The sequence below is a fragment of the Echeneis naucrates genome, chromosome 21 (assembly GCF_900963305.1).
Source record: "Echeneis naucrates chromosome 21, fEcheNa1.1, whole genome shotgun sequence".
In the NCBI taxonomy this organism is placed as follows: Eukaryota; Metazoa; Chordata; class Actinopteri; order Carangiformes; family Echeneidae; genus Echeneis; species Echeneis naucrates.
In genome coordinates this window covers 16,771,405-16,795,608 of record NC_042531.1, presented here as the reverse complement: position 1 = coordinate 16,795,608, position 24,204 = coordinate 16,771,405, and the positions used below count along the sequence as shown (strand labels likewise).

General features: G+C 39.1%; 1 protein-coding gene across 1 annotated transcript in view; it reads right to left on the bottom strand.

Moving 5' to 3' along the window:
• pth2ra (parathyroid hormone 2 receptor a) overlaps window positions 1-23,957 on the bottom strand; it is a gene marked incomplete at its 5' end in the record, with an annotated part of 29,552 nt that extends 5,595 nt beyond the window's left edge. Inside the window, 11 exon segments of the mRNA XM_029530853.1 lie at window positions 1,977-2,071; window positions 3,946-4,012; window positions 4,778-4,838; window positions 7,620-7,773; window positions 10,723-10,906; window positions 13,316-13,413; window positions 14,882-15,003; window positions 15,322-15,432; window positions 16,161-16,266; window positions 18,597-18,646; window positions 23,891-23,957. Of these exon segments, the coding sequence (XP_029386713.1) occupies window positions 1,977-2,071; window positions 3,946-4,012; window positions 4,778-4,838; window positions 7,620-7,773; window positions 10,723-10,906; window positions 13,316-13,413; window positions 14,882-15,003; window positions 15,322-15,432; window positions 16,161-16,266; window positions 18,597-18,646; window positions 23,891-23,957 (1,115 nt within the window).
• Window positions 23,958-24,204: the final 247 nt, after the last annotated feature.

Here is a 24,204-nt window from a genome sequence, read left to right as displayed (position 1 = left end):
ACAGGAGAGGAGGAGAAGGACGAAGACAGAGCTAGAGGACATTGCTAATCGGGTAGTTTGATTAGCGGAGGAGCAGAACCGGTTATAACCTTTGGAGAAAGGAGAGATATCGACTTTTTAACCTAGTGTTGGTGTGAAAATAATTTGCTGTCGGATTAATCGAGTGAATTAGGAAATAATAGCAGAAGAACAGTGGAAACAACACAAGAGATGACAGAGAGCGCACCCGCCAGTGACCGGAAATGACGCAACACGCCCAATATGTAGCAGTCCAGTATTGACAGGGGAAAATGCACTTTTAAATCAATAAATGGTTTTGACTCAAGCTGCTCTTTCCATGCAATTTTAAGTTGACATGTAACGCATGTCTTGACTAGGCTGTGGAAATCCATATGCAACTGTGTAAAGATGTGTTTGCTGTTTAAGGTCCAGAGCTGCATTCATAGTGCATTTCATAGTTTCAACTGAAAGGTTTTCAGCCCCATTTCTAAGCCATGTTTAATGAAACTCATTCAGCTGGCTGTTTTACACACATCTACTTAAAGTTTTGGTTAGAAGTTTACATACGCTCATCAATGGAATGAATGTCATTAACTTTTGAACTGCCCATTTGAACCATTCATTTTCCAGGGTGGAATGATTATACAGCATACATCTTCAATGATTTTCTCTAAATCCACACAGGGTTAGAATTATATATACAGGCTCAAAATATTTACATACCTTCACCTAAATCTTTAAATAAGTGGTGATGAAGGCTGTAGAATTTCTTTAACTTGACAAGGCCAAGCCCAAGTAACTTCTCTTTAGTGATCATGATTGACTGCAACTGGTAGTTTCTCTTTGCCAGCATACAAAGCATTTGTTTGAAAGTGCTCACTGAACTGACCAATACTCAGAACGAAGGGAAAGTCCAAGGAACTCAGTGAAGATCTAAGAAGGATGATTGTAGATTTGCACAAGTTGAGAAAGTTATTTGGAGCCGTTTCTAAACCGCTGCATAAGATCATTAGTTAAAATAATTCTACGCAACTACAAGTTATTTGGATGTGTCACCACTTTGGAACCACCAAGGCTCAAGCATGCCATGAAAGCTGGGTCGGTGGCAGAAAACTGAGCACTGTAAATTAACTCTACCATTTCTGCCAAAACGAGTGGTCCATTATCCAGCCAGCACACATTACTTCCTGCCTTTGTGGCCACGGAATGGAAAAAAAGACACCAATTAAACAGGAGAGTGAAAACAGCTTAAATGATCACTGATGCCTTGCTGGCATCTTTGCTGCACATACATCACCAATGCAGCATCTGCAGGGTAATCAGCATCATCAGAAACTTGTGTGTATAGGAAACTGTTAGGGGCCTTTTCAGCTTTCATCAAGGATGAAGTGAAGGACTGTACACTAGTTAGGCATGGAACTCTGTGCATGTGCTCTGTATCTAATTCAGATTTATACTTCACTAAATGCTCAGATGTATATTCAGAAGAAGGCAGGTAAATATATGAAAATGTGGGTGAATAAAACGAAAAGCGAAAAACCAAGAAACAATATTGATTTAGAAACCACTGTCTGTTTTATATCACAGCTTCTACCTATTGACACATTGATTCACTCTTATAAACAATGCATTGTGAGTCGATCCAAAACCGTGTTCAAATACTCATCTGACTATTTCCGCTGTTGAAAGCATCTCTGCAACAATTACATCCTTCTGGAGGGATGTTTGTGGCACTCTCTGGGAAATAAATCTGTTTTTTTCACCAGTCAAACTTCAGCAGTCTTTTTAGGAACAGTGAATTTTATGTTGAGATCCACAGATAGATCAGGAATCAGACAGAATGATGAATGTCCCCTGCTTTGGTGATTAAACAGGAGCTCATTAATCCCACCTCTGAGTAAAGATGGACTACGGGCCTTCAGATTCATAAAAGCACATGACAGAATAAACATGCAGTAAATCAGTCAGTTCACTACCTGTACTGTTTCCTGGTGTCGTATCTCCCTGCATTTGTCTCCCGAATTTTAGTGGCCAGGACTCGCACAATGTTCACAAACAAGACAAAGTTAAGCTGAAACAGAAGAGATGAACAAATCGTTATTTGCGCAAAAATGTGAACATTGCTGTTTTTTCGTTTATTTTATTTCTCCCAGTAAGTACATTTGGTTTACAGCAAGAGTAATCAATCTTAATCATACAGACACATTTAACACACAGCCCAGACAACACCACATAAAGAATTCATTAAATCATCAAATATAGCCTCTTTCAAATGACAGACAGATAACGGAATAAAGCTCTCCTCAAACTGTTTAATCCTCAATGATTTTGGGACTGAACTTCACTGTACCTGACAAAAATATAACAAATTGTTTTTAAATAAGCCAAAAAAGTGATCAAAGAATCTCTAAAAGTCTCACTTGAATATATGGACTTTTTTTCATCTTGTAATCCTCATTGATATTTTTTCCTTTAAATTGCAAAACATATCATTTTGAGAACAATAGAAAAAAAAAAATAGCACTTTTTGCCAAGTTATGGAACATCTCAATTTGCATCTTTGAAAGATGCAAATTGTGGCTTATGTTTTCTGGATGCAAAGACTTGTATCAGTAAATATACATAATCATTTTATCCTACGAGTGAATGCAGCTGAATCAGAAAATGCAGTTCCAGAATAAATATGCCATAGATGCCAAAGCTAGTAGCATCCAGACATGAAAGAGTATCTTTGTTTTTGTTTAGAAGGTGAAGGCAGGCAATTTAAAATGGATTGATGTCATTGCAAATTATGTGCCAAGCTCCTGCCACATTATGTTAATGTACCACATCTGTCCTACATGATCAGTGTGGATGGGAGAGTGCTGTGTTGAAATACAGCAGGATTTCTCTACTGGCTCATCATGTAAATAGTAGAGCACAAGGATTTTGTGCATTGCAATTAGAAGACAAAAAGTATTAAGTAAAATTTCACTCAGGAATTTTTAGTAATGACAGCGTTGTCAGGATACAATCAAAACGTGGGTATTTCAATAATTAGGGAGTGCAATGGCTAAGTGTTGAATCATGACTATACATAAATAAAATGTCTCCCTCATTCTTAGCTTTCTTTATTGAGTGGTTTCATAGCAGGATCCAATATTAACATGTATGGAGATACCTATTGTTTGTCCTTGGCAATTTTCTCAATTTGCATTGGTGACGACTTGCTGCAGGCCATAACACTCATTTGAATTTGAATTTGAGTAACATAGTTTAACATATTTATTCCAAAACAAATCCTCATGTAGAGCTTGAATTGTACCTTTACAGTCTCTGTTTTAAACCCCTGTTGAGTGTGAATACACATAAAGTGTGGAATTTAGAAGGGGAAAGGGAAGGAGAGGAAAGTCAGCTGTTTCATGGAGCTTTCCTGCTCAGTGCCTCTGTTGATGTACTGCAATAACCTACAGTATCTGTGCTGCTGCTTTATACGAAGAATAAACTCACAGAGCGTTAGAACATACATTCTACCAACTCTTATTACTTTTTTTTCTGCAGTTTAGGGAAGTTCAGAATTTTTTATCGAAATACACAACACATTTTCTCACTTTGCCTCACAGGATGAAGTACTTCAGGGACACTGCAATTGTTTATTTTTATGGAGGTAGTACTAAGCTTTCTTCAAATAAAGCTATGCTGTAAGAAGTCATTAAATTCAACTTGTGTAAGAAGGGGATACAAAAGAACATGACTATTACACACTCAGCATATACAAGATGAGCCAATTGGATAAAGGATAAATGGAGCCTTGTGAAAGTCAACATGACATCAGTTGACAACAAGGCAAAGATCTGTAGTTATCTTGAAAGATCTCTTTTTACTAAGAAAATCATCCGTGCTTTGCTACTAGCAACACTAAAACTAATAAAACATACAGATAGCAAATGTGTTTTGCATCCTTACCCCAATGGCTGTCAGGATGGGGACCTGGTAGATCCACTTAATGTTCCCAGCACTCAACTCCCAACATCTGCAGCTCACACAAAGACGCAAGATGACAAGAAAGAAGACATTGACGTTGTTGTAGAAACAGACATAGGAAGGAGCAAAGCTAAGATGCAAAGGTGGGTGCTATTATCCAAAAGACACCTGGAGGTGCAGAGAAAGATCAGGCAACAGATAATATTAATGTGAAGTAAGAGGAGGATCGTGATAAGATTTTGGATAGAAAATAATCCAAGTTTGAACTGGGAGGCAGAATGAAGAACAGGAAATTCTTAAAAAGCCAAAAGCAAATGTTAAATGCAAAACAAAAAAAATTTTGGTTATTTTTCCTGGAGTACTTTGCCTAAATGGAGCAAAAATCTGTTTGGCTTGTTTTTTTTTTTTCTGATTTTCAAATGTGCATAAGCATTATACCATTTCTTCAGTCTTTGAAAAGGACTGAACTAATGAAAGATTATCACTGGTTACTGGAGTGTAGCAAGGGGTCATATTTAACAGCAAAGCCATTACATGATAATATATGAAAATCAACGCTGAACTTCTAATATTTTTGACCAAAAAGCAGAAACATTTGGACAGAATTTCACAGCACAAGCATCTATATTTGTATATATTATCATTATATCAATGCCAGAAAAATTAAGTATGAATATTGCTTTTCTGGGTCTTTTCATGTGTTTTTAAGCCCGTCCTTTAGTACCATTCACCTTTTTTTTTTTTTTTTTACATGTTTTAACCTTGAACGTGAAAGAAGATGAATTAATGCACATAGCAGGAGCTGTTCTCTCACCTCACGTCTGCTAGTGTTGCCCTGACAATTGCCCACACTGCCACAAAAACAGCTGGAACACCTGAAATAACAGAGTGAGCAATGAGCTGGTTGATCCCAGTGACATCATATACAGTGCTTATTTTGCCTGATTCATGGCCAGGTCACATCTCACTATGATAATGAATCTACTATAGGTCATATGGCTTTAAGACAAGAGCCTTTAAGGTTAACTCATCCACTTTTCATCAACCACTCTGACTCTGGATGAGCATTAAATTATGGAGTGATCTCACCTGCTATTTACTCTATCCTTTGTGTGGTGCAGTCAGACATACAGATGATATGTGTTGATACATATTCAGCTTTATTCACACATAAAAACACACATCATGATAAATCCGTCTCCTCTGCCGGCCATCTGCCAGAACTGGCCATCAGTTGTATGGACTTGCGATTCATTCCAGCAGTGCTATGTCTACAATGCAGTCTGGCAGTGAGTCGAGATCAAAAAGATGTGAACTTCAGTAGATGAAAATAGTGATAAGAGGCAAGAATTGATGCTAAACTCAGTTCAGGGATGGAATGATCTGATTTGTATTGATACATCGAAATGTGCTGTGATCAGAAGCAGCTGAGGAATGAAATCAAGATGCATTGTGTCTTGCATACTTGCATTGATAAAGTCCAATCCATTAATTATTGTAAATATTCTCACTAAATTAAATATTTCAGGCTATCTCTCCTTTGCTACAGTATGTTAGGGAACAAATGACGACTGCAGCTGCACAGCACAGATTTACAACAAACTCAGGTCTGTGGTGAGAATGGTGGAAGTAGAGCAATTGCACACACCAATGAATTTTAAATTTAAATATTGGCAACATTGCAGGCTTTTTTGGGAAAGAGGGACAACTTGACAGATCAAATGCAATCTGCTAAATTTTAATGATTGCGGCATTTTATCTTGCAAAATTCTCACCACAGCAAATCTATATCACTGACATGACTGTTGTTGTTTTTTTTTTTTCAGCAGAACACGAATGCCAAAAAGAATTTACCTTTGTTGCATTTGTTGCAAAGGTGAAATTTTTTTTATTGTGTGTATTATACAAATTGCATTTTGCAGCACACAAAGTTTCTGAAAGAATGTTAGGCGAATTGCTTTGCATCACTCCTTTGCTTCATTGTATTTGCATCAAATTGCCATGCGTTGAATCGGACAGCAACGCGACTGTGGGATGAATCATATTGTGTTCCATCAGCAGTTAATGATAATATATTGTTAATGGATCAGATTGTTGGCAATGGAAAGAGAGAAGTTAATAAGACAAGTAAGAGTCAATGTTTTTCTTTTTTTTTTATGATATAATTTCAACAACAAATATTAAAATAATATGTAGGAGGCAAAAAATATTGTAGAGAAATAGGCTAGGAGCCAATGTGACTGAGTGTGATTATGTATATATAAATTAATACATATTCACAGTTTAGAAATGTGATAGAATTCCAGGTTTTATTATTATTATTATTATCATTATTATTAAAATCAGCAGTAATATCAATGATGAACCAACCCCTGTTATCTAAATGTAAATAGCATTTCATGCTTAAAAGCCTCATCTTGATAGAAGTGACGACATAAAATTGTTGACATTTGACGTAATTTAAATTTCACTTCCTTCCATCATCCTTCCAAACATCTCCTTTAAATCTGACTTCTTATCCCAGCTGACATGATTAATTAATGAAACGTTCAATGGGGGATAACTTTCCTCTAATTCATATATATGTATATATTCCACTAAATAAAGACTTTTGGAATGAATGATATATTTAATCTTTAGCTAAATATGAAAAATTAAAGAGAAATAAATTTTGACAGAGCTTAATTTGGGATGTGTCTATGAGCATATGGTGGCAAGAATGGAAAATAAAAGTATTTTTGCCAAATTATGTATACGAGTAAGAAAAAAAATAGTTTACACTTCATATTTTTTTTTTATTATTTAAACACATACTGAATAAATCACTAAATTGTTTCTGTACCAGAATTTTCCATTCAAGTACATTCAACATCCTACTGGTCTTTGTTGTTAGAGAAAACACAGGAGTCTTTATTTTCCATCAAAACAGTGCACTTAATTGTGACTGAGTAACTGAACCCTGAACCTCAAGTTATTTCTCAGGTTATTTATATTTGTCACGTGTTGCACTTTGGGCAAGACCTTCATTTCGCCCCTGACACAACCAGCGAATATGAATGCCCCAATGTGATTTACATATGTGAGGGCACAAAAGCTGTTATCATGGTTGTTGTGCCTAGGATTGTGTATTTTATTGCCCCTTGTCAAGTCTCAATCTTGAAGGAATGTTCTTTACTGTGGATTGACTTAAAAAAAAATTATTGAAGGAAGGAGTATAACCATGGCTTAAATTTTGGGGGGGTTTTATTAATTAATAAGAGATAAATCACAAACATGTGCTCATTATATAAATGTGCAGATCAAAGCATAAGCTAAATGAAACGGGAGCTCGGATATGTAAATAGAATGGCATGATGTGACAATGATAATCAAGCAGCTGGTGACTAACTTGAGACCTTGGGAGAAGCGAGGGAAGGTTGTTTGTCAAATACAAGGACTTTTCGGAGGAATGAGAGCTTTTAAAACTAAAATTTGGGTTAGCATTGTCTAATAGCCATGGTTACCACGGCAACTCGAGAATGTATGGTATGTGTGTTAAGTTGTAGTCAAATATGTTGTAACATACCTTAATATGTGGTTTACAGACGACATATGTGTGGTATAAGAAATGTGTTTGTTTGTTTGTTTTGTTTTGTTTTGCTTTGCTTTTTGCTTACCCCATCCAATGAGTGTGAAGCCCCAGAGGTATTTTGAATCTGATCGGAAGGCCATGAAGATGAGGCTGTGAAGGTAGAGGCCTTCTACAAGGATCCAGTAGTAGTTGGTGGCCAAAAAATAGATGAAGAGCAGTACTGTCAGTTTGCAGCCAATCTGAAAATCAACCAATCAATCAATAAAAATACAAAAACACTTTGATCATATTCTAATTGTAACAGCTATTAGCCTGTGTTGTTTAGTTCTTCACCTGTTGTAACACATCTGTAGGGGCTACATGAGAGTAGAGGATTTAATTACATTAGTCACATATTTTGATGTATAAAAGCACAGTGATGACAGTGAAATCCATTATGATTGGTCTACTGAAACCATATGAAAAAACTATGTTTATAAACTCTTGTTGAAGTGCAGCGGGGTGTATTGTGTAATTTTATTTGATATGAACTTAATCAAATTAAAATGATTGAATGCAAAAACCGTTCACCTACTCTCTGTCAACATATTTCCTGAAGCTTTCTCGCATACACAACACAAAGAAAGGCATAAATGTTGGCCAAAAACTGTATATTCTTTACCCACAGAGAGAGGATGTACGATGCAGAAAAACTGACTGACTGTCAGTGTGACTTCAGTTAAACCAAGCTGAACAATGAGCACGAACTCAGTACCCTCAGTAGTTGCTGACTGTCCAGACTTGGACAATTAAATGATCCCAGGGGATCATTTGTAGTAGCGCTATAATGTCAAAGAGAGAGTTTAAGAAATTAAAGTCTCCCAGCCACAAAGGAGCCACAGTTTCACCATGACAACCGTCACCGTCGGAGTCAGACGTTTTATTTGTCAGCATACTGAGAGAATCATACCACATTTTAACAACTTTTTTATTCATTCATCTTCTACCACTTATCCATATTCAGGTTGCAGCGGATGCTGGCGCCAATCCAAGCTCACTCTGGGTGAGGGTGGGGTCACCCTGGACAGGTCACCAGTCCATCACAGGGCCAACACACTGAGACAGACAGAGACCAACAAAGCCCACGCAGGCACGGAGAGAACACGCAAACCTGTGACCTTCTTACTTTGGGGCAACAGTTGTGGTCAGTTTTGTTAGTTCAAATTAATAAAAATTTTCTATCTTGTTTGAGACCTCAGTTGTTCTAACTTCTTAATGTCTTTAAACTTAAACTTATGAGTTGAATAAAGGAACTGCTGAAAGTTGAGTGGTTTTAGAAGACAAAAGTAGCAGCGTATCAGACACTTGAAATATTGCCACTGAGAACAGTCAGTGCCTGTCGTCTCAGCCTGTTGTAATGACTCAGCTGTGGATATACAGTGTAAATACAAACTCATGCAATTTCTCTGTACACACATACATTTTAAATCTAATATGCCAGCTATCTTTGTCTGGGGGGCACAGGAGGCTCACTTGGCACATTGACCTGGCTTCAAGGAAAACCTGCGGCTCTTTGCTGCATGTTACCTATCTGTCTCACAGCAAATTAAGTTTCAGGGGTTCATCATTTTATTTTCTTGAAACAAAAATGTCTCACAAAAGGTAAATAAAAGGCTTTTATTTCCTGAGCCTGCAGTATTATTCTTTAGTTTTGCAAAAAAAAAAAACAAAAAAACAAAACCTGAAGTATAATTGAGTTTTGACTCAAGATATAGCCAGGGTTTGAGGTTTAGAACTGAGACTATATAAGGCCGAAAAGGCCCTAAGTTTATATTAACATTATGCAGCCTTAATAGAATTTAACGCTGTTGTGCAGAAATATTTGTGATTGTTTCAAGTTTCTTGCACTACAACACCTTATTTACCATTTGGCCATATTGGGGTTTAACAGGATTCTGCATAACTGCATCCAAAACATTTTGGAATTACAAATTCCAACACATCACAAAATGCTTTTGTAGTTTCTTTATGAATGGTGTTTCAATGTGTGTCAGTGAGCACTTCTCCACTGCCATGATAATCATTCACCTCTGGGATTCGGCATATCAAAGTGCCAGCGAAGCAGCATGATTGGCCAGACCATTGCTGGGGGCTTCCCAACAAAATGAGCTGATACTGTGCAGTGGTATTCATTACTTGACCAGTGGGATTTGGATTATTAACTGTACTCAGCGGTCACTGGATATTGGCAGTAAACGGATGTTGCTGTCATACATGAAAATGTGGGTGATGATGTGCAGCGACTGTAAAGGCAATGAAATTGGAATATCTTAATCCACCAGGAGTATTGTAGATTACGCCGCAGCATGATGGATGTAGCAGCACCCACTGGCCCATTCCTTGGTTTATTTTTGTTTGTCTGTTAACCAGTTTCCAGTTTGAGTCATAAAACTGTTACTTCCCTTTCCCCTGAGAGCCAGGTTGCAACACCGGGCAGCGTGGCGGCATAGTGGTTAGCGCTGTTGCCCCACAATAAGAAGGTCACCGGTTCAGTACGGGTACTCCATTTTCCTCCCACCGTCCAAAGACATGCATGTTTTGGTGAAATGGAGAAGTTAAATTGACCGTGAATGCGAGTGGTTGTTGGTCTCTGTCTGTCTCTGTGTGTTGGCCCTGCGATGGACTGGCGACCTGTCCAGGGTGTACCACGCCCCTCACCCGATGTGAGCTGGGATTGGCTCCAGCAGCCCCGTGACCTGGATACAGATAAAGCAGATGAAGATGAGTGAGTGTGTCAGTGAGCCTTATCACCTGCAGCACCAGCTGCTCAAATCAAAAAAAGTCTTCTGGTACAGAATCAGAATCAGCTCTATTGGACAAGTTGAGTTTTGCTCTCAATGTAGAGAAGTAAACATAAAAGTATGAAACCTTGATTTAACTTAACATGAATCATAAAGCCAATGATTGAAATTTTAAAAGATAAAAAATGTAACTAATATGTACAGCTGACCTGCGACCAGACCCCGGACAAGCGGATGAAGATGGATGGATGGATGTACAGCTGGGAGGACAAGTGAGTAAATCAGTTATTACATCCGCACCAGGAGTTTGACTTTAACATGAAGCCACTCAAAGCACTCTGTTCAAGTTACTCTGGCATTGGATGTACTGGAGGCAGAAAGATGAATACAAAAAGCCACGATACTTACATACTGAGACTTGCCCAGTGATGCTATGCTAATTGTCTCTAAACTGTCCAATAGGTCGGAGTCAAAGTCCTGTAATCCAGCACTGGAATGGACCACTTTGTCCTTCACAAATATGCTGACTGCTCGCAACATGAAGGAAACAAACAGGTGGATGTGGATGTAGTTTCTGGTGCAGTGAAGACGCCTGGCAAGAAAACAAAGTAAAGTCACTGTCAAATTAATGAGAACTGTGCACATTTACTGGAGCAACACATGATTGTGGGCAGCAATGCCTGCAAAAAGCACCAATTATTTTTCCAGGCAAGTTTTTCAGTTTATAATTACAAACCGGCATCAGGTTGAATTACAAAAAGGACGACTGACTGGTTAGGATACATTCCATCTAGCTGACACAACCAACAGTAAAAAAGCAAGAGATATACATAGACATGTTGACTGCAGAAGTTACAGAAAGACTCAAGACATGCGTATTACCTAACCTCTTTAAGGATGAAAAAGAGGAGTGATTCCTCTGATGCAATAAAACCTTTATTTCTAATAAACTGAATGACAAAATGGTCAACTAATGATTTCACTTCCATATTTTGGCATAGAAAACCTACCTTTTATCACTTTAACTGTGGTATCACTGTTTCCAAAAGCCTGCACTTCTGCCCATCCAGAGTAAAATGAAAGAAAACCCCAGCAGTTGGAAACAATGAAATAAGAGTGCGGGCCTCTTCATGATTTGATCACTGTAACTTTATAGTTTGATATTAGCTAGGCTTCACTCATGTCTCCTTGGCCTAGACCTGCTCTGTATGTAAACTATGATTTGGCAGCATATAAATAAATTTGATTTGACTTGACTTGATCCTCCTCACCTGCCATTTGCACCCAACCTCCACAACCCGAGAGTCAAATGCCATAATTTGTCAGATCTCAATCCAATGCAGTTCAGGCATCCAGGGACGTCTTAGACAAACAGGCCTGATGGAGGCTCCCCATTGCAACTTGCAAGACTTAATGGATCTGCCACCAATGTCTTGGATACCACAAGAAAATCTTCAGATTTTCTAGGTCTAGAGGAGTCCAGGCCAGGCCTGGCCAGTTCAGGGCCATTTTGGCTGCAGAAGAGGGACCTCCAGAAGGTTGTCATGTTGTTATGCCTGATCGGTATACATCAACTTTATGTTTTCACTCCAAACAGCACTGGTGTTGCTGCTGCTGTTGCTGTGACTACTGCTGATACTATAAAGAATCCATTTGAAGATGGAGAAGATGACTTAACCAGCAGTGAGATTTATTTCTTCCTTCACTGACCTGTTTTTTGTTATTTTGTTTGTTTGTTCCAGATGCTTCAAAATAATTGTTATTCATGACCTCACCAAGGAAAATGTTGTTTACTGAACTCATTGTGTTGCATCAGATATCTTCAGTATCCCGTGGTTTAATTGCAGACTGTTGCTTTCAAAGGTTGATGTGCTGTAACTTTTATTGAATAGAGCTTCAGTGTGTTTGAATCAGGTGACTGGTTACCCATTCATTCATGCATTCATTCATTTTCTACCGCTTTATTGTTTAGCCAAACCCAGCTCACACTGGGTGAGGGCGGGGTCACACTGGACAGGTCACCAATCCATCACCCAGAGACAGACAGAGACCAACAACCACTCACACTCAGACCTACGGACAATTTAGACAATTTTCCTGTATGTCTTTGAACGGTGGGAGGAAACCAGAGTACCTGGAGGGAACCCACGCTGTCACCCCATGTTGTGTTGGTGACAGCACTAACCACTATGCTGCCCTGGTTACAAATCAAGAAAATACAAATTAACCAAGTAATTTAGAGCCTGCCTCTGAAGCCACACATGGCCAGACAAGTGCCAATGAGAGGATTAAGACAATTGTAACGCAGCCTCAGTGGAAATAAAAAGAAAACGTTAAATGCAGCTCCAAAGTTATTTAGCTATATTGGCTTTCTCTGTGTGTAGGTCGGTGCGCAGAAACAGAACTGAGCCCCACCAGCAGCATTTCATCCTGTAATCAAGGTTTTTGCAAACACCCAGCTCTATGAGGTGTCTGCTCTTTAAATATGACTTTCAACTCATCCAAACTCATGTCCTGTTAACCCATCACCTCACTTCCATTCTGCCTCTCTCTGCACACATTTTACTTAGATATGGTATATATTATGGCCCCTGCAACGCAGAAACTGAAAAGCGGTAGAAGATGGATGGACACATTATGCCTATTGTGTATGTTTACATGGTGTTTTAGTTAAAGTGAAAGTACGTGTATAGCACAGTATGTATGCAGTAACTTGGAGTGGTAGCAGAACACAAACAAGAAGGCTGAAAAGAGGAAGATGCTGCCTATGTTACCATGGAAATTACGCTCCCCATGGAGTCAGGCGCTCTTTAATACCAGCTTTAGATAACACATAAAGTTCATGACTGGCAGCTATGAAACATGCTGAGGGGCTGCAGATGATAGTTTCTACAAAGAAGAAGACCACGTTTTCACATTATTCCTATTCACTGACGTGCTTCTGTCTTCATGGGCTGTGTCAGATGTTTTTTTTCTGCAAAGGAAAAATTTCTTCTCCTACCTAAAGTATCCAATGATGAAGATGGCCACAAGCAGAGAGCTGAAGGACACGGCATACCCGATGGTGTACATGACATACAGCCGCTCAAAGAAGTCTTGCTGTGAACACAGAAAAATATTTAAGGTTAAACTGACTCATTAAGTATACACACACATCACCATCAGCTTCTTGGCAAAAGAGGACTTCATCCCCACAGTTTCTTTGGAGCCTAATTATTTTGCATTTCCTTTTTTTACAAGTGAAGTTAAAAGAATAACAGTGAATATTTCTGAAGTTGGAACTGATGCCAGTACTACTGTAGCAGGTACTCAGTTACTTTTCCCAGTAACCCTCTGTGAGTGTGAAAACAGGCATCTTCAGTTCACAAAATGGGCAATGGATAGATGTAATACCAGGCTATTTACCTCTGGAGAAGGTGGAGGAGGCCAAAAACATGGATAAAACATGAGTGAAAACTCAAATACAAATATTGTTCTGTATCTGCTAATGCATGTATACATTTTCAGCATCTTCATCTTTGTCGGGCTTTATAATATAACCTTGTTATATTATTTAAATTGTGTTCTGTTTCTGTTCTGACTTTAAATGTAAGATTATCCTGAACAACAAATGGGCCATTTCTCTCCCTCCCTCTCTCTCCTGATCTCTCTGTTGTATGTCGTTAGATATCCAGCTGGGCAGGTGCTGGTCTCGAAAGTCTGTGGGGGCTCAGTGTAGTTGTGCAGCCTAGGTGGTTTTACTGGTCACTCCATCCTGCTTTGACTCTGGTCACTAAGCATTAATGACTCTTTACTCTTCCTGACAACCAGGCTCTGTATCGATTCACTTATTGCTCTTCCACTCATCAGTTGGTCCAACTAGAACGTTCCCTTAGTCCCTTTTAGGAGATGAATAATTGTCAGATGCTGCTATAGGATTAATGAACTGCCTTTGAGTACTGTAGTTTCTAGAGGAGATCCTTGCTGAGTGCTGCCAGGAAAGGAAATGTTATATGGGTCACTACACATTAGGGAAATGATTTCTGAGGCACAATACCACAATTTCTCAACCCCTCTGCACAAAAATTGTCTAATTATTGTCCAGTGGGAAATGATCAGCTGCCTTTGACAAGGAGTGGAAAGTTGACATGGACAATGTGGCCCTGCAAAGGACCGCCAACCTGTCCAGGTGTACCCGGGCCTCTCTCAATATGAGTTGATATTGGGATTGGGATTGGAAACGGATAAGCGGCAGAAGATGAATGAATGAATGAATGAAGTTGATATTGTTTCAGGAGTGAACAATCAAAAGAAGATGGGAGCTTCAGGGAAAACCCCATGCATCTCGTAGTGTACATTTGAATCTCATACTTTGCACACGGTGCTTATATAAGATGAAACACACATGGCTGTTTGGGATCTCATTTTGTTCTCAAAGAATACAGCTGAGTACCATTTTAGCTCACGAAGAGATCCAGGGGAATTCTCATCTTTGATTGCTACATATGCAGAAATGTTCACCAAACAAAAACAGAATAGCTTGTTAGCTAAATCAACAGCAGCGTAGGTACTTTATAGTCATGCGTACTTTCTCTTCCGCGTCACTAGGCTGAAGGAAGCGCAGGCACTCTGAGTAGTTGGTCCACGTTTTATTCCAGTGGTCCACAAACACCCAGGAGCTGTTGGCATCACACTTCCTGTAAGCGTGTCCTGTTAACATATATTGTAAGATGGTTTTGGACACTCATGCAGACGGAACAGGAGGTTGGTTGATGATTGATACAACTACCCTTTCATATTGGAGGAGTTTCATTTGACATTTTTCCCCAACCTGAGGTAAATAAACACCCTGAACAAGTAATTTATCTTATTTTTGGCTGATCCCACTTTTTTTCAGGAAAATGTCAGGTAGGAAGAGTTTGCTATTTTTATGTGTCATGTCAGTAAGTCTATTTATCTTCGTCTCTAATGTTCCTGCAGTCTAGTTCTTAATGTTGGTGATGTTATGTTATATGAAAAAAGAAAAACCTTTGTGATTGAAGTCATAGATATAAGACGGGCAGGGAACCTTAGTTACCAGCCCAGGGGAGCCACGGGGCCAACAGATAAGACCATCCCAGTCCGGAGGGCACACTTCATCTGCAGTCGAAGGACAGAAAGTCAAAAGCTTACAGCTTTTTTTGCCAAAAAAAAAACAACAAAAAAATCTATTGCAAAAGATGACTATCTACAGAGATTTAGATGCTTGATAAAATGTTTGGTTTTCATTCACAATAATTGATGTTTAACAGGGTAAGCTTTGTCAGAGCTCTAAACCAAAGAATGTGGAAGCAGAAGATGTATAAAAGTGTGTAAAGTCACTCTGAAGATGTAAACCAGAGTAGAAAAGAAAATAACATTAAACATTGAGAAGAGTATATTATCAAGTCATGGGGTAACAAACAGAGCTTTGGGGAACCTAACTTACTAAGTAGCTGTTATCAGTGTGAGGGGGTACACGTTCAATTTCTTAAAATATACCCAGTTCATAGGATAACATCAGCTTTTCATTGAGGAAGGAGAAAATGTAAGTTGAATTACGTAGCTAACTAGCCAGAACTCATGAAATCTACCACTGATGGTTTTCATGTTGGCTGATTAAATGGATGTTTGGCAAACTACAAGTGAGACATCTGCTTTGTTTCTTTCCATTAGAAATCGAAGAACCATTAATAAATGTGCCAAGATTAGGGCTATAAACTACTGGACTGCAAAACTTTACAATTACTTTACTTTACAAAAGAGCGGTAAAAAAAATAAACAACATGACATAATTTCACATAGTATTTTACACCTAACACTCAAGTCCTTCAGCGCACATTTTGTACCTGTTGTCCCTGAGCCAGTGTTGGAGAGGTTCTGGTAGCACTGCAGTTTGATTTCATAAAGGATGTACATCTGCTCCTGCGCAGAGAGAGGACCATCAAACTCCATCTGTGGAGCACAACAAATGAAATCAGATCCTTCAACCCTGTATGTGGCTCAACTGACATTTTGGACATCTGGCCACACCTTACACATACAACAACAACGCACATTATACATACTGCAATAACTGGAATAAAGCCCTGTGCTTCTTACACCTGCCATCCACCCCGACCTTCTACACAATGCCATAGCGCAACTGCTCTTCTTCCAAAACATATTAAGCAGGATTATATAAAATTAATTTGAACGCCAAAGGGCTGTACAAGGAGATTATGATACAGGAAAAAACGGCACAGTAAAGTTTTAATAACAGGGCTGGTAGATGATGAGTTATTTTTTCCTGGCAGTAATTTTTTGTGTGCAGTCACAGAGAACAAGTTTATGCATGTATTTTTATTTTTATTTCAAATGTGATGATGCCTGCAAGTAAGAGCACTGATATCATGTTTAAGATGTCAAAGGTGTGAAGGTGCTGATTATGACGTGTTCATGTCCATATCTTTCTGCACAAGCTCTTTTTAATCATATCCTCACAAAAGTAAAAGCAAACATACAACATTGTGCATGATGTCTGCAAAATCAGGAGGGCGCCTCAGCGGAATAGCCAAAAGGATCAATATTTGAAAAACAAACCTAAAAAAAAAAAAAAGACCCTTAAGGCTGCCCAGTTAACTGGTCACTCTGAAGTGTGTGAGTGTGAGTGGTTATTTGTCTGTGTCTCTCTCTGTGTGTTGGCCCTGTGATGGACTGGTGACCTCCACTGCCCCTGCCCTCATCCAATGTGAGCTGGGATTGTCTACAGAAATGGATAAGTGGTAGATGATGAGGGGAAATTAATGTCTGACTACCAAGCAAAAGCACAATTAGTTCTTTTATTATGAAGGCCATGAATGTGCATACCTTCACAAGGGCCGTGCAAGAGTCGCTTCTGCTGGTAGGCATTAGCACAGGTGAATAATGCATGAAATTTCATGTTGTCTTCATCTAGCAAGTATTTTGTTCACCTTGATTTTTTATTTATTTTTTCTTTAGTTCTAATGAATGATGTATGTTGTTTTTGTGAAACAGCGGGATGGACAGAGTCCATAACAAATTTCTCTGCAAGGACTTTCAAGTATGTTATCTTACTTATTTGGAAAAAGCCTTTCAGTGAGAAATATGGGAACTATCACTTACAACTATCACAACAATTACGTGGATAAGTTATAAGGACAATCGGAGAGTCCCACGCAGGATATATTCGTGTACACTTTTACTGTTTAAGGTTAAAAAATTTACTTCTAAATCAACCAAAAAACCAGGCTGTTTTGTTTGTAGATTATTCAAAATGTATTTATCTATGATTAAAATTATTACACTCTTTTATTTTCATCACTACTTTCGTCCAAACGTGGCAGCAGCACATCTTGTGTCTGTGGGTGCTGTCCATGGTACTGATACACGGAGGAGACTTCAGCATTGAATTCAACAGGATGACCATGTTGCAGATTAAACTCCACACCTGCTGGACATCCTGCCTGATATTGTTTTTACTCCACAGAGGCTCACATTTCACTTGTTGTACCCTTGCGCTCAATACTGCCAGTGTATTTGTCACTCAGAAAAACTATTTGGTATTGTTCCTTTAAGAGCTTTGCACCATAGTTCATGTTAATTAATACTCCAATAAAAAATTTTAAACTCCCATCTGATTCTGGGAAGTACAAATATAACATAATCCGTGAAGAATCCAATACAGACAGAGTGTAAGACGAACTGACTGACAATGCTTGGCCTGCCAATACAACTCCCAGGTGAGCACTTGAAAAGTCCACTTTATAATCAGCACAGACAGACTTTCAGCAGTGCCACTGCTGCATGGGTTAGCCAGGTTACAGGTTATGTAACAAACATGTAGACAACCTACCACGGTTCAGGATCACACAATGTAGTGTATATATACCCCGTATATGCAAATGTGTGTGTGTGTGTGTGTGTGTGTGTGTGTACACGATAAGACATAAACAATGTTCAGAAACAAGAAGGGGGTGGGGAAATCCATATGCCTCACAAAGCAAGCAGAAAGCACATTATCTCGTGAATAAATATTCAACCTCTCTTTGTTTATTCCTTTTGTAGCCTAAAATTAAGGGAACATACAGCCAACACGGAGCTCGAAGCCCCGAGGTGAAGCGAGCTGTTGCTGCATTTTATCTTCTTTAGATTGGCGAATCCTCTACGATATTTTTTTATCTCAATATACAGACATTAAGTTTTTTTTTTTTTTTAACAAACTCCAGTAGTGTTAAAATGTGTAGCCGTCGCTGTAGTGCAAAAATAGTTTGATCGTTTCTCACCTGTGCGTCCACCCACATCCACCAGAGAGAAAAGTTTAGGAGCATTATCCACCAGAGTGAGTTCATAGTTCCTCTGTGAGCCGTCATCTCCAGCAGTGTCATCATAGAAATTCCAGCATCCTCATGCTTCGGGTGAACAGCAGCTCTGCTGTCGACGTATCGCAGGATCGAGCGCTTCACGTTTTCACCAAAGTCTCATCACAAGTTGTCCAGCGCATAGTGTGTGTGTGTGTGTGTGTGTGTGTGTGTGTGTGTGTGTGTTGGGGGGGGGGGGTTACTGGGCTTCCTCAAATGTTTAAATCCACGTGGTCCGCTCACTTTCTCAGAGGTGGTGGAGGGGTGGAGCGGACCAGCCCTGACTATGGCGCTGTAGGTAGCACAGTCCGGGTGGAGCTGTTGTGTTGTTGTGGCGCGCAGAGGGATGAGCTGTGGACCTGACCCTCCTGCGGTGATAACTTCTGTAGGTCAGCGTTTGCGCTCTCTGGAGCTCAGAGTGAGTAAAAGCTCCAAATATCCGCTTTATACGACTCCACACCACGTGACTCCGGGAGACGTGTGACACGCGCTCCTGGTGAAGCGGATTGGGGGTGTTTGTTTGGGTAGCAGGCTCTGTTTGTGGAATCAACTCTGGAATAAATAAAAATGTTTTGGAATTGTTTTCATTGTATCTTGGTTTTGATCCTTTTTGCCCCAGGACTGTAGCTAAAGGGGAATTATATGAACTCACCTGGTTAAATTTTAAGATTTAAAGTTATGCACAGTTGAGGCCTAGCTGTGAATTATAGGGCTGGGTCATATTGTTTTTGGTAGGAAGAGAACAAGAAGACAGAAAATACAACAGAAATGGAAACAAAAATATTCAGATAAAAAGAGGGATGAATGGCTGTTACCACTAAATGTGCATTGGTAAATAATAGCAGTAAGTAAAAATAATGGAAATAACTAATAGTAACTAATGCAGCAGAGATGGTTCAACTCCTGCAGGATGAGCACAGAAGGGAAACAGTGACTGAACAAACTTATTGACATGTAATGCAGGGGCAAAACAGAGAGAGAGAGAGAGAGTCAGAGAGAGGTGCTCAGTGCACCCCTCAGCAGTCTAGGCCTATAGTAGCATAACTGCAGAGTAATTTAACTTACATAGAAGAATGTCTTCAGCCTGATCTTGAAAGTTGAGAGAGGGTCCCGCGGCCCCACCCACCTGGACTGGGAGTTGGTTCTATAGTAGAGGAGCGTGATATTGAACCTAAAATACATTATTTCAGGCCACTTAGTCAGTGGCAGTGGAAACAAACCTCTATCTGTTTTAAATGTTGGTAAGCTGAAATTCTTCACAAACGCTCTTGGACACATCAAGCAGATGGAACAACAGCAGGTAGCTGCTTTTCCTTCATAGTGTTTCATACTAAGCATGAAATGAAGACCAAAGACTTCCCTTAACTGGGCATATTCAGAAAAACTAATAAAAATTGCTTCCGTTTCAGTTACACTTTAACAATCAATACTAATATTTTACAAGGCAGGCTCCTCTATACTGTCCTGTCAGCACCTTGGACAGCTCAATTCAAACTCGGACAATCAACTCAATCAAGTATTAAAAAATGAAGTGAAATGAAATTTGGTGTAAACAGTCGGGAAAATGATTGTTGGTTACACAATGGCAGGAAATGGATCACCATGGGAAGCAGGAGAATGAAGTGCTTTCAATATGCAGGACACCACTCCCAGGAGGCTGTAATGGTGACGAGGAATTGAGCTCGGGAATGGGAGGTCTTTGACATAACTGGAATATAATTGGAGTGCTTGTTTGCTTCAAAAATAAAACCAATTCCTGCTTTTTATTTTGCTGAACTAGTTACGTAGATTTGATAAAATAAAAAAAATAAAATGTTTCTCATTGAGCTTGTTTTGTGTATTTATTCAAAAGTCTGGCATTATCCCACTGACCTTAAAATGAACCATGATTAGATTCACTTCTGCGGTTTTTTATCCTGTGTCACATTTATATTTTAATTAACTTATGATCTATAAAGGCATTACAATGGATTACACCTCACTTATTGGTACACATTGCCATGCTTTGTTATATAGCAATGCTGTGTAAATTCCCTGTAACCCTTCTTAAAATGTCTGCTAAGTTTAACACAATTCATATGTAGGCAGAGCCTTCCCAGTGACTCATAATGCATGCTGGCACATCACACAGTGTTTCCTTTTGTGTAGGTATTAGCAGCCAATTGTCAAATTGCAAAAAAACTACCTCATAACGTTATATTAGCATTGTAGCAGTACAGAAGAGAGACAGGAAAGAGGGAAAAACTACTATTTGCAGAAATTGAATGAGAATCTGGGAGTATGCACAATCAAATGTGTGTGTTTTTTTCTGCTCAATTCTGCTCAACTACTACTTATCTATTTATGAGTCGTCTTCAGCATCACATAGAGGCATCCTCAAAGGCTGGGCGGGTTTCATCAATCTTCCCTTAATTGATGGGAAGCTAGCACATGTCCTTGCATGAAACCCTGAAAAAAAATTGATTGCCAGTAACTGCTTCCACCTTCACCAGGCAATTATATTGGTCTTTGGAGTGGCTTGTTTGGTGGTAAAAGGTATTTGAAAGTTTCAAATGTGAGAGACACCAGTGTGATTACACAGAAACAAGTGGTTCTCTCATTTTAAAAGTAGTGGCTGTCCTATATAACAGGTTTGGAATAAAAGGAAAAAAGTAAATGGTCATATTTTAAGAAAACCAACTCCATTACATTCCCACTGCAACTGTACTGTTTATGATATTTCATGCCGTCCTTGATTCTCAAACATAATAAAGCTTTACTTTCGATATTAGTGAACACACAACAGTAACGACTTGAGTCACTTCGAAAGAGGGGAGAGGTCATTGCTGAGTATCTCCTGTCATCGTTAAAGCCCTTTAAAGCTTTTACTGTTATCTTCATCTCGTTAAAGTATTGGTTAAATGTGTCTTATTTTGTACCTACCGTATTTTTCACACTATGAGGCGCACTTAAAATCCAAAATAATTCTCAAAAATCGGCAGTGCGCATCATGTGTGAATTCTTGCTGTGCTTACTGACCTCGAACCAATTTTATGTGGTACACTGCGCTCAGAAATCTGTCGGAATGTTTTAGTGTTTTACTTTGGTAAGAAACGAAGCCGCTCCGCTTGATGGATTGTCGGATCGTTCCCAGCTGACACAGGGATGTTGTGTTAACGTTGGTCCTTGGTTGGCTATGGGTTGTAACGTCAGACCACGTTAGATAACTAATTATGTAGTGCTGGGAACCAACCACCATCTAACATTTAGTCAGTGGTACCTCACTGTGATTAGACGTCAAGCCAACGTTAGGTTTTTAACATAAGCCCAATTTTCAAATCCATATCATAATCCAGTTATAATCAAATGTTGTTCCAACGCCACACTAACTTCAGGTGTTTGCTGTTGATGGCAACGATAAACCAATCAGAGAACAGAACGCAGTACGCTTACCTCCGCCCCTTTTTGTAATAATGGTACATGCTGTGCTTCAAAAATATTTACTGTACATTAAAATGTGAGTGTATTTTTGAGCAGTATTCGGATAGTGATACTGTTTTGTTTCGCTTTATATATGTTTTATCATGCGCCTTATGTATGAAAACAGACCCGTTTATTGATATCACGCCTTATGGTCCACAAAATACGGCATTTTTAAAGCTTTTAATGAAGATTGAGCCGGATACTTGGCTGAAAAGAGTATCCGGTATGGATATAGCCATTTTACGAGTAAAACGAGTACGAGTACGAGTCAATATCCGTGTTGGGCTGAAGGAAAGTCCTCCTCAGGGCGTCCTGTGATAGGACAGAGCGGAACGCGTCATACTACAATAGCCACGCCCACCGGAGGGGAAAACAATTGGCGGCACAATTTAAAATATACTGTTCAGTAGTTAGCTTAAAACATTATGTCAGCATGCGAGATGATTATTTTAACACGCTAGCTGTACCGGAGAAAAAACGGTACAGTGAAGAACTCACAGCTGTGGGTCGTTCTCGTTCTCCCTTCTGTTTGCCTTCATTTTCATGGACTAATGATCCCACTGAATGGCTGCAGGTGACATACATGGATATTTACAGCTACCTGATGGAGTCCCCGGCGAGATCATCATTTAGCCTAATAGAGATGTAAAGGTAGGCTACATCCACACCACTGCGTCATCATTTTAAAATAGCTTTTAAGAACCCAAACGTTTCAAATCTGCCCCACTTTATGGGGTTATGGGGTAAAAGCTTGATTTGTAACAGAAGCGGTGCTGCATGCAGCACGCATCTTCTTTTCTGTTTCTTCCCCGGGTCAGGTTTTTTCCGGTCGGCTCGCTCCTCTTACCTTGGTCTAATACAAATCCATCTGTAAATACAAATATATTGAGGCTAACAATAAATATAGCAAGTTCTGACCAACCCATATCAATTTCAGGCTTATAAATCACGCCCACTTCCGGTTTAACTCCCGCCCCTTTACGAGTACGGATATGGATACAGATAGTGGTGCACTCAACCCTCATCCCAATTTGTCTGAATCGTGTTTTTATAGTGTGTGTTATGTATTGTTACATTGGAAGTCAAAGGGAGGCCAGACCAAAGATTTTTGCTTTGCTTTTTTTCGATGTAATATAATGAAGATGAAGATAAATCTGAATCTGAAATGCCCTGCAGTGTTTCAACTTATGTCACTGGTGTGGGAAAAGTTGCACCAACAGAGAACTTTCTTTCATTATATTTAAGACAGTTTATACAATAAATGTCCAGTGAAGAAAATTTGAGATACACAGTACATTTAGATTATTATATTTAGAGTAAACGGACCCTCTTTCATTTATAGTTGAGGCCCCTATGACAAGGCAAGGTTACATTTATATTACCCTCAGCAATCTATGCTCAGTAAGAATAAACTCTTTAAAAAATGTATTGAAAAGTAAAAGCTTTAGTTTTTCAGTGAGATAAATATGTGCGGTATATCAGTATTCCTTGCTATGACACTTGAATTACCACTCCTTTTTTATATCAAAAAAGCAGGAGAAATAGAAGTGGTTTTTCTGAATTGACTGATACTGTGTGCATACAAGGCATGGTTGGACACAAGCCACAGTCTCACCTGCCCAAACAAGTGTAATTGGAACCATTTATTCACTTACTGCATCATACTGTAAAATAACATAGATGGTGTATCTGTCTAGTATAAACAAACTCAAAAGCAAATGTGTTGCTTTCCTCTGAATGATGGAGGACACCCAGTGTGACTGCTCTGCTGCTTCACTTTTGAAGGCCTGAGATGAGAGAGGAGTTGATTGTGGCAGTGCCAGTTAGTCGTCACTTCCCAGCATGCAGTTTGTTTCGTAGTGACAAATTAACCAGTCAGCATTATGGCAGGTTGGTGAAAGCCCCACTGTTCTGTGTCACAGTTCTGTGAATCATTCATTGTGAAGACTGATTAAACTGCAGTCTTTTCAGTTTTATCATAACTGTTTTGATTCTCAATCATTCAAGCTGCTGGATTATCATTTGCAGACATGTTTGAAGGAAAGGAAAAAAAAAAAATCTTAACTAGAAA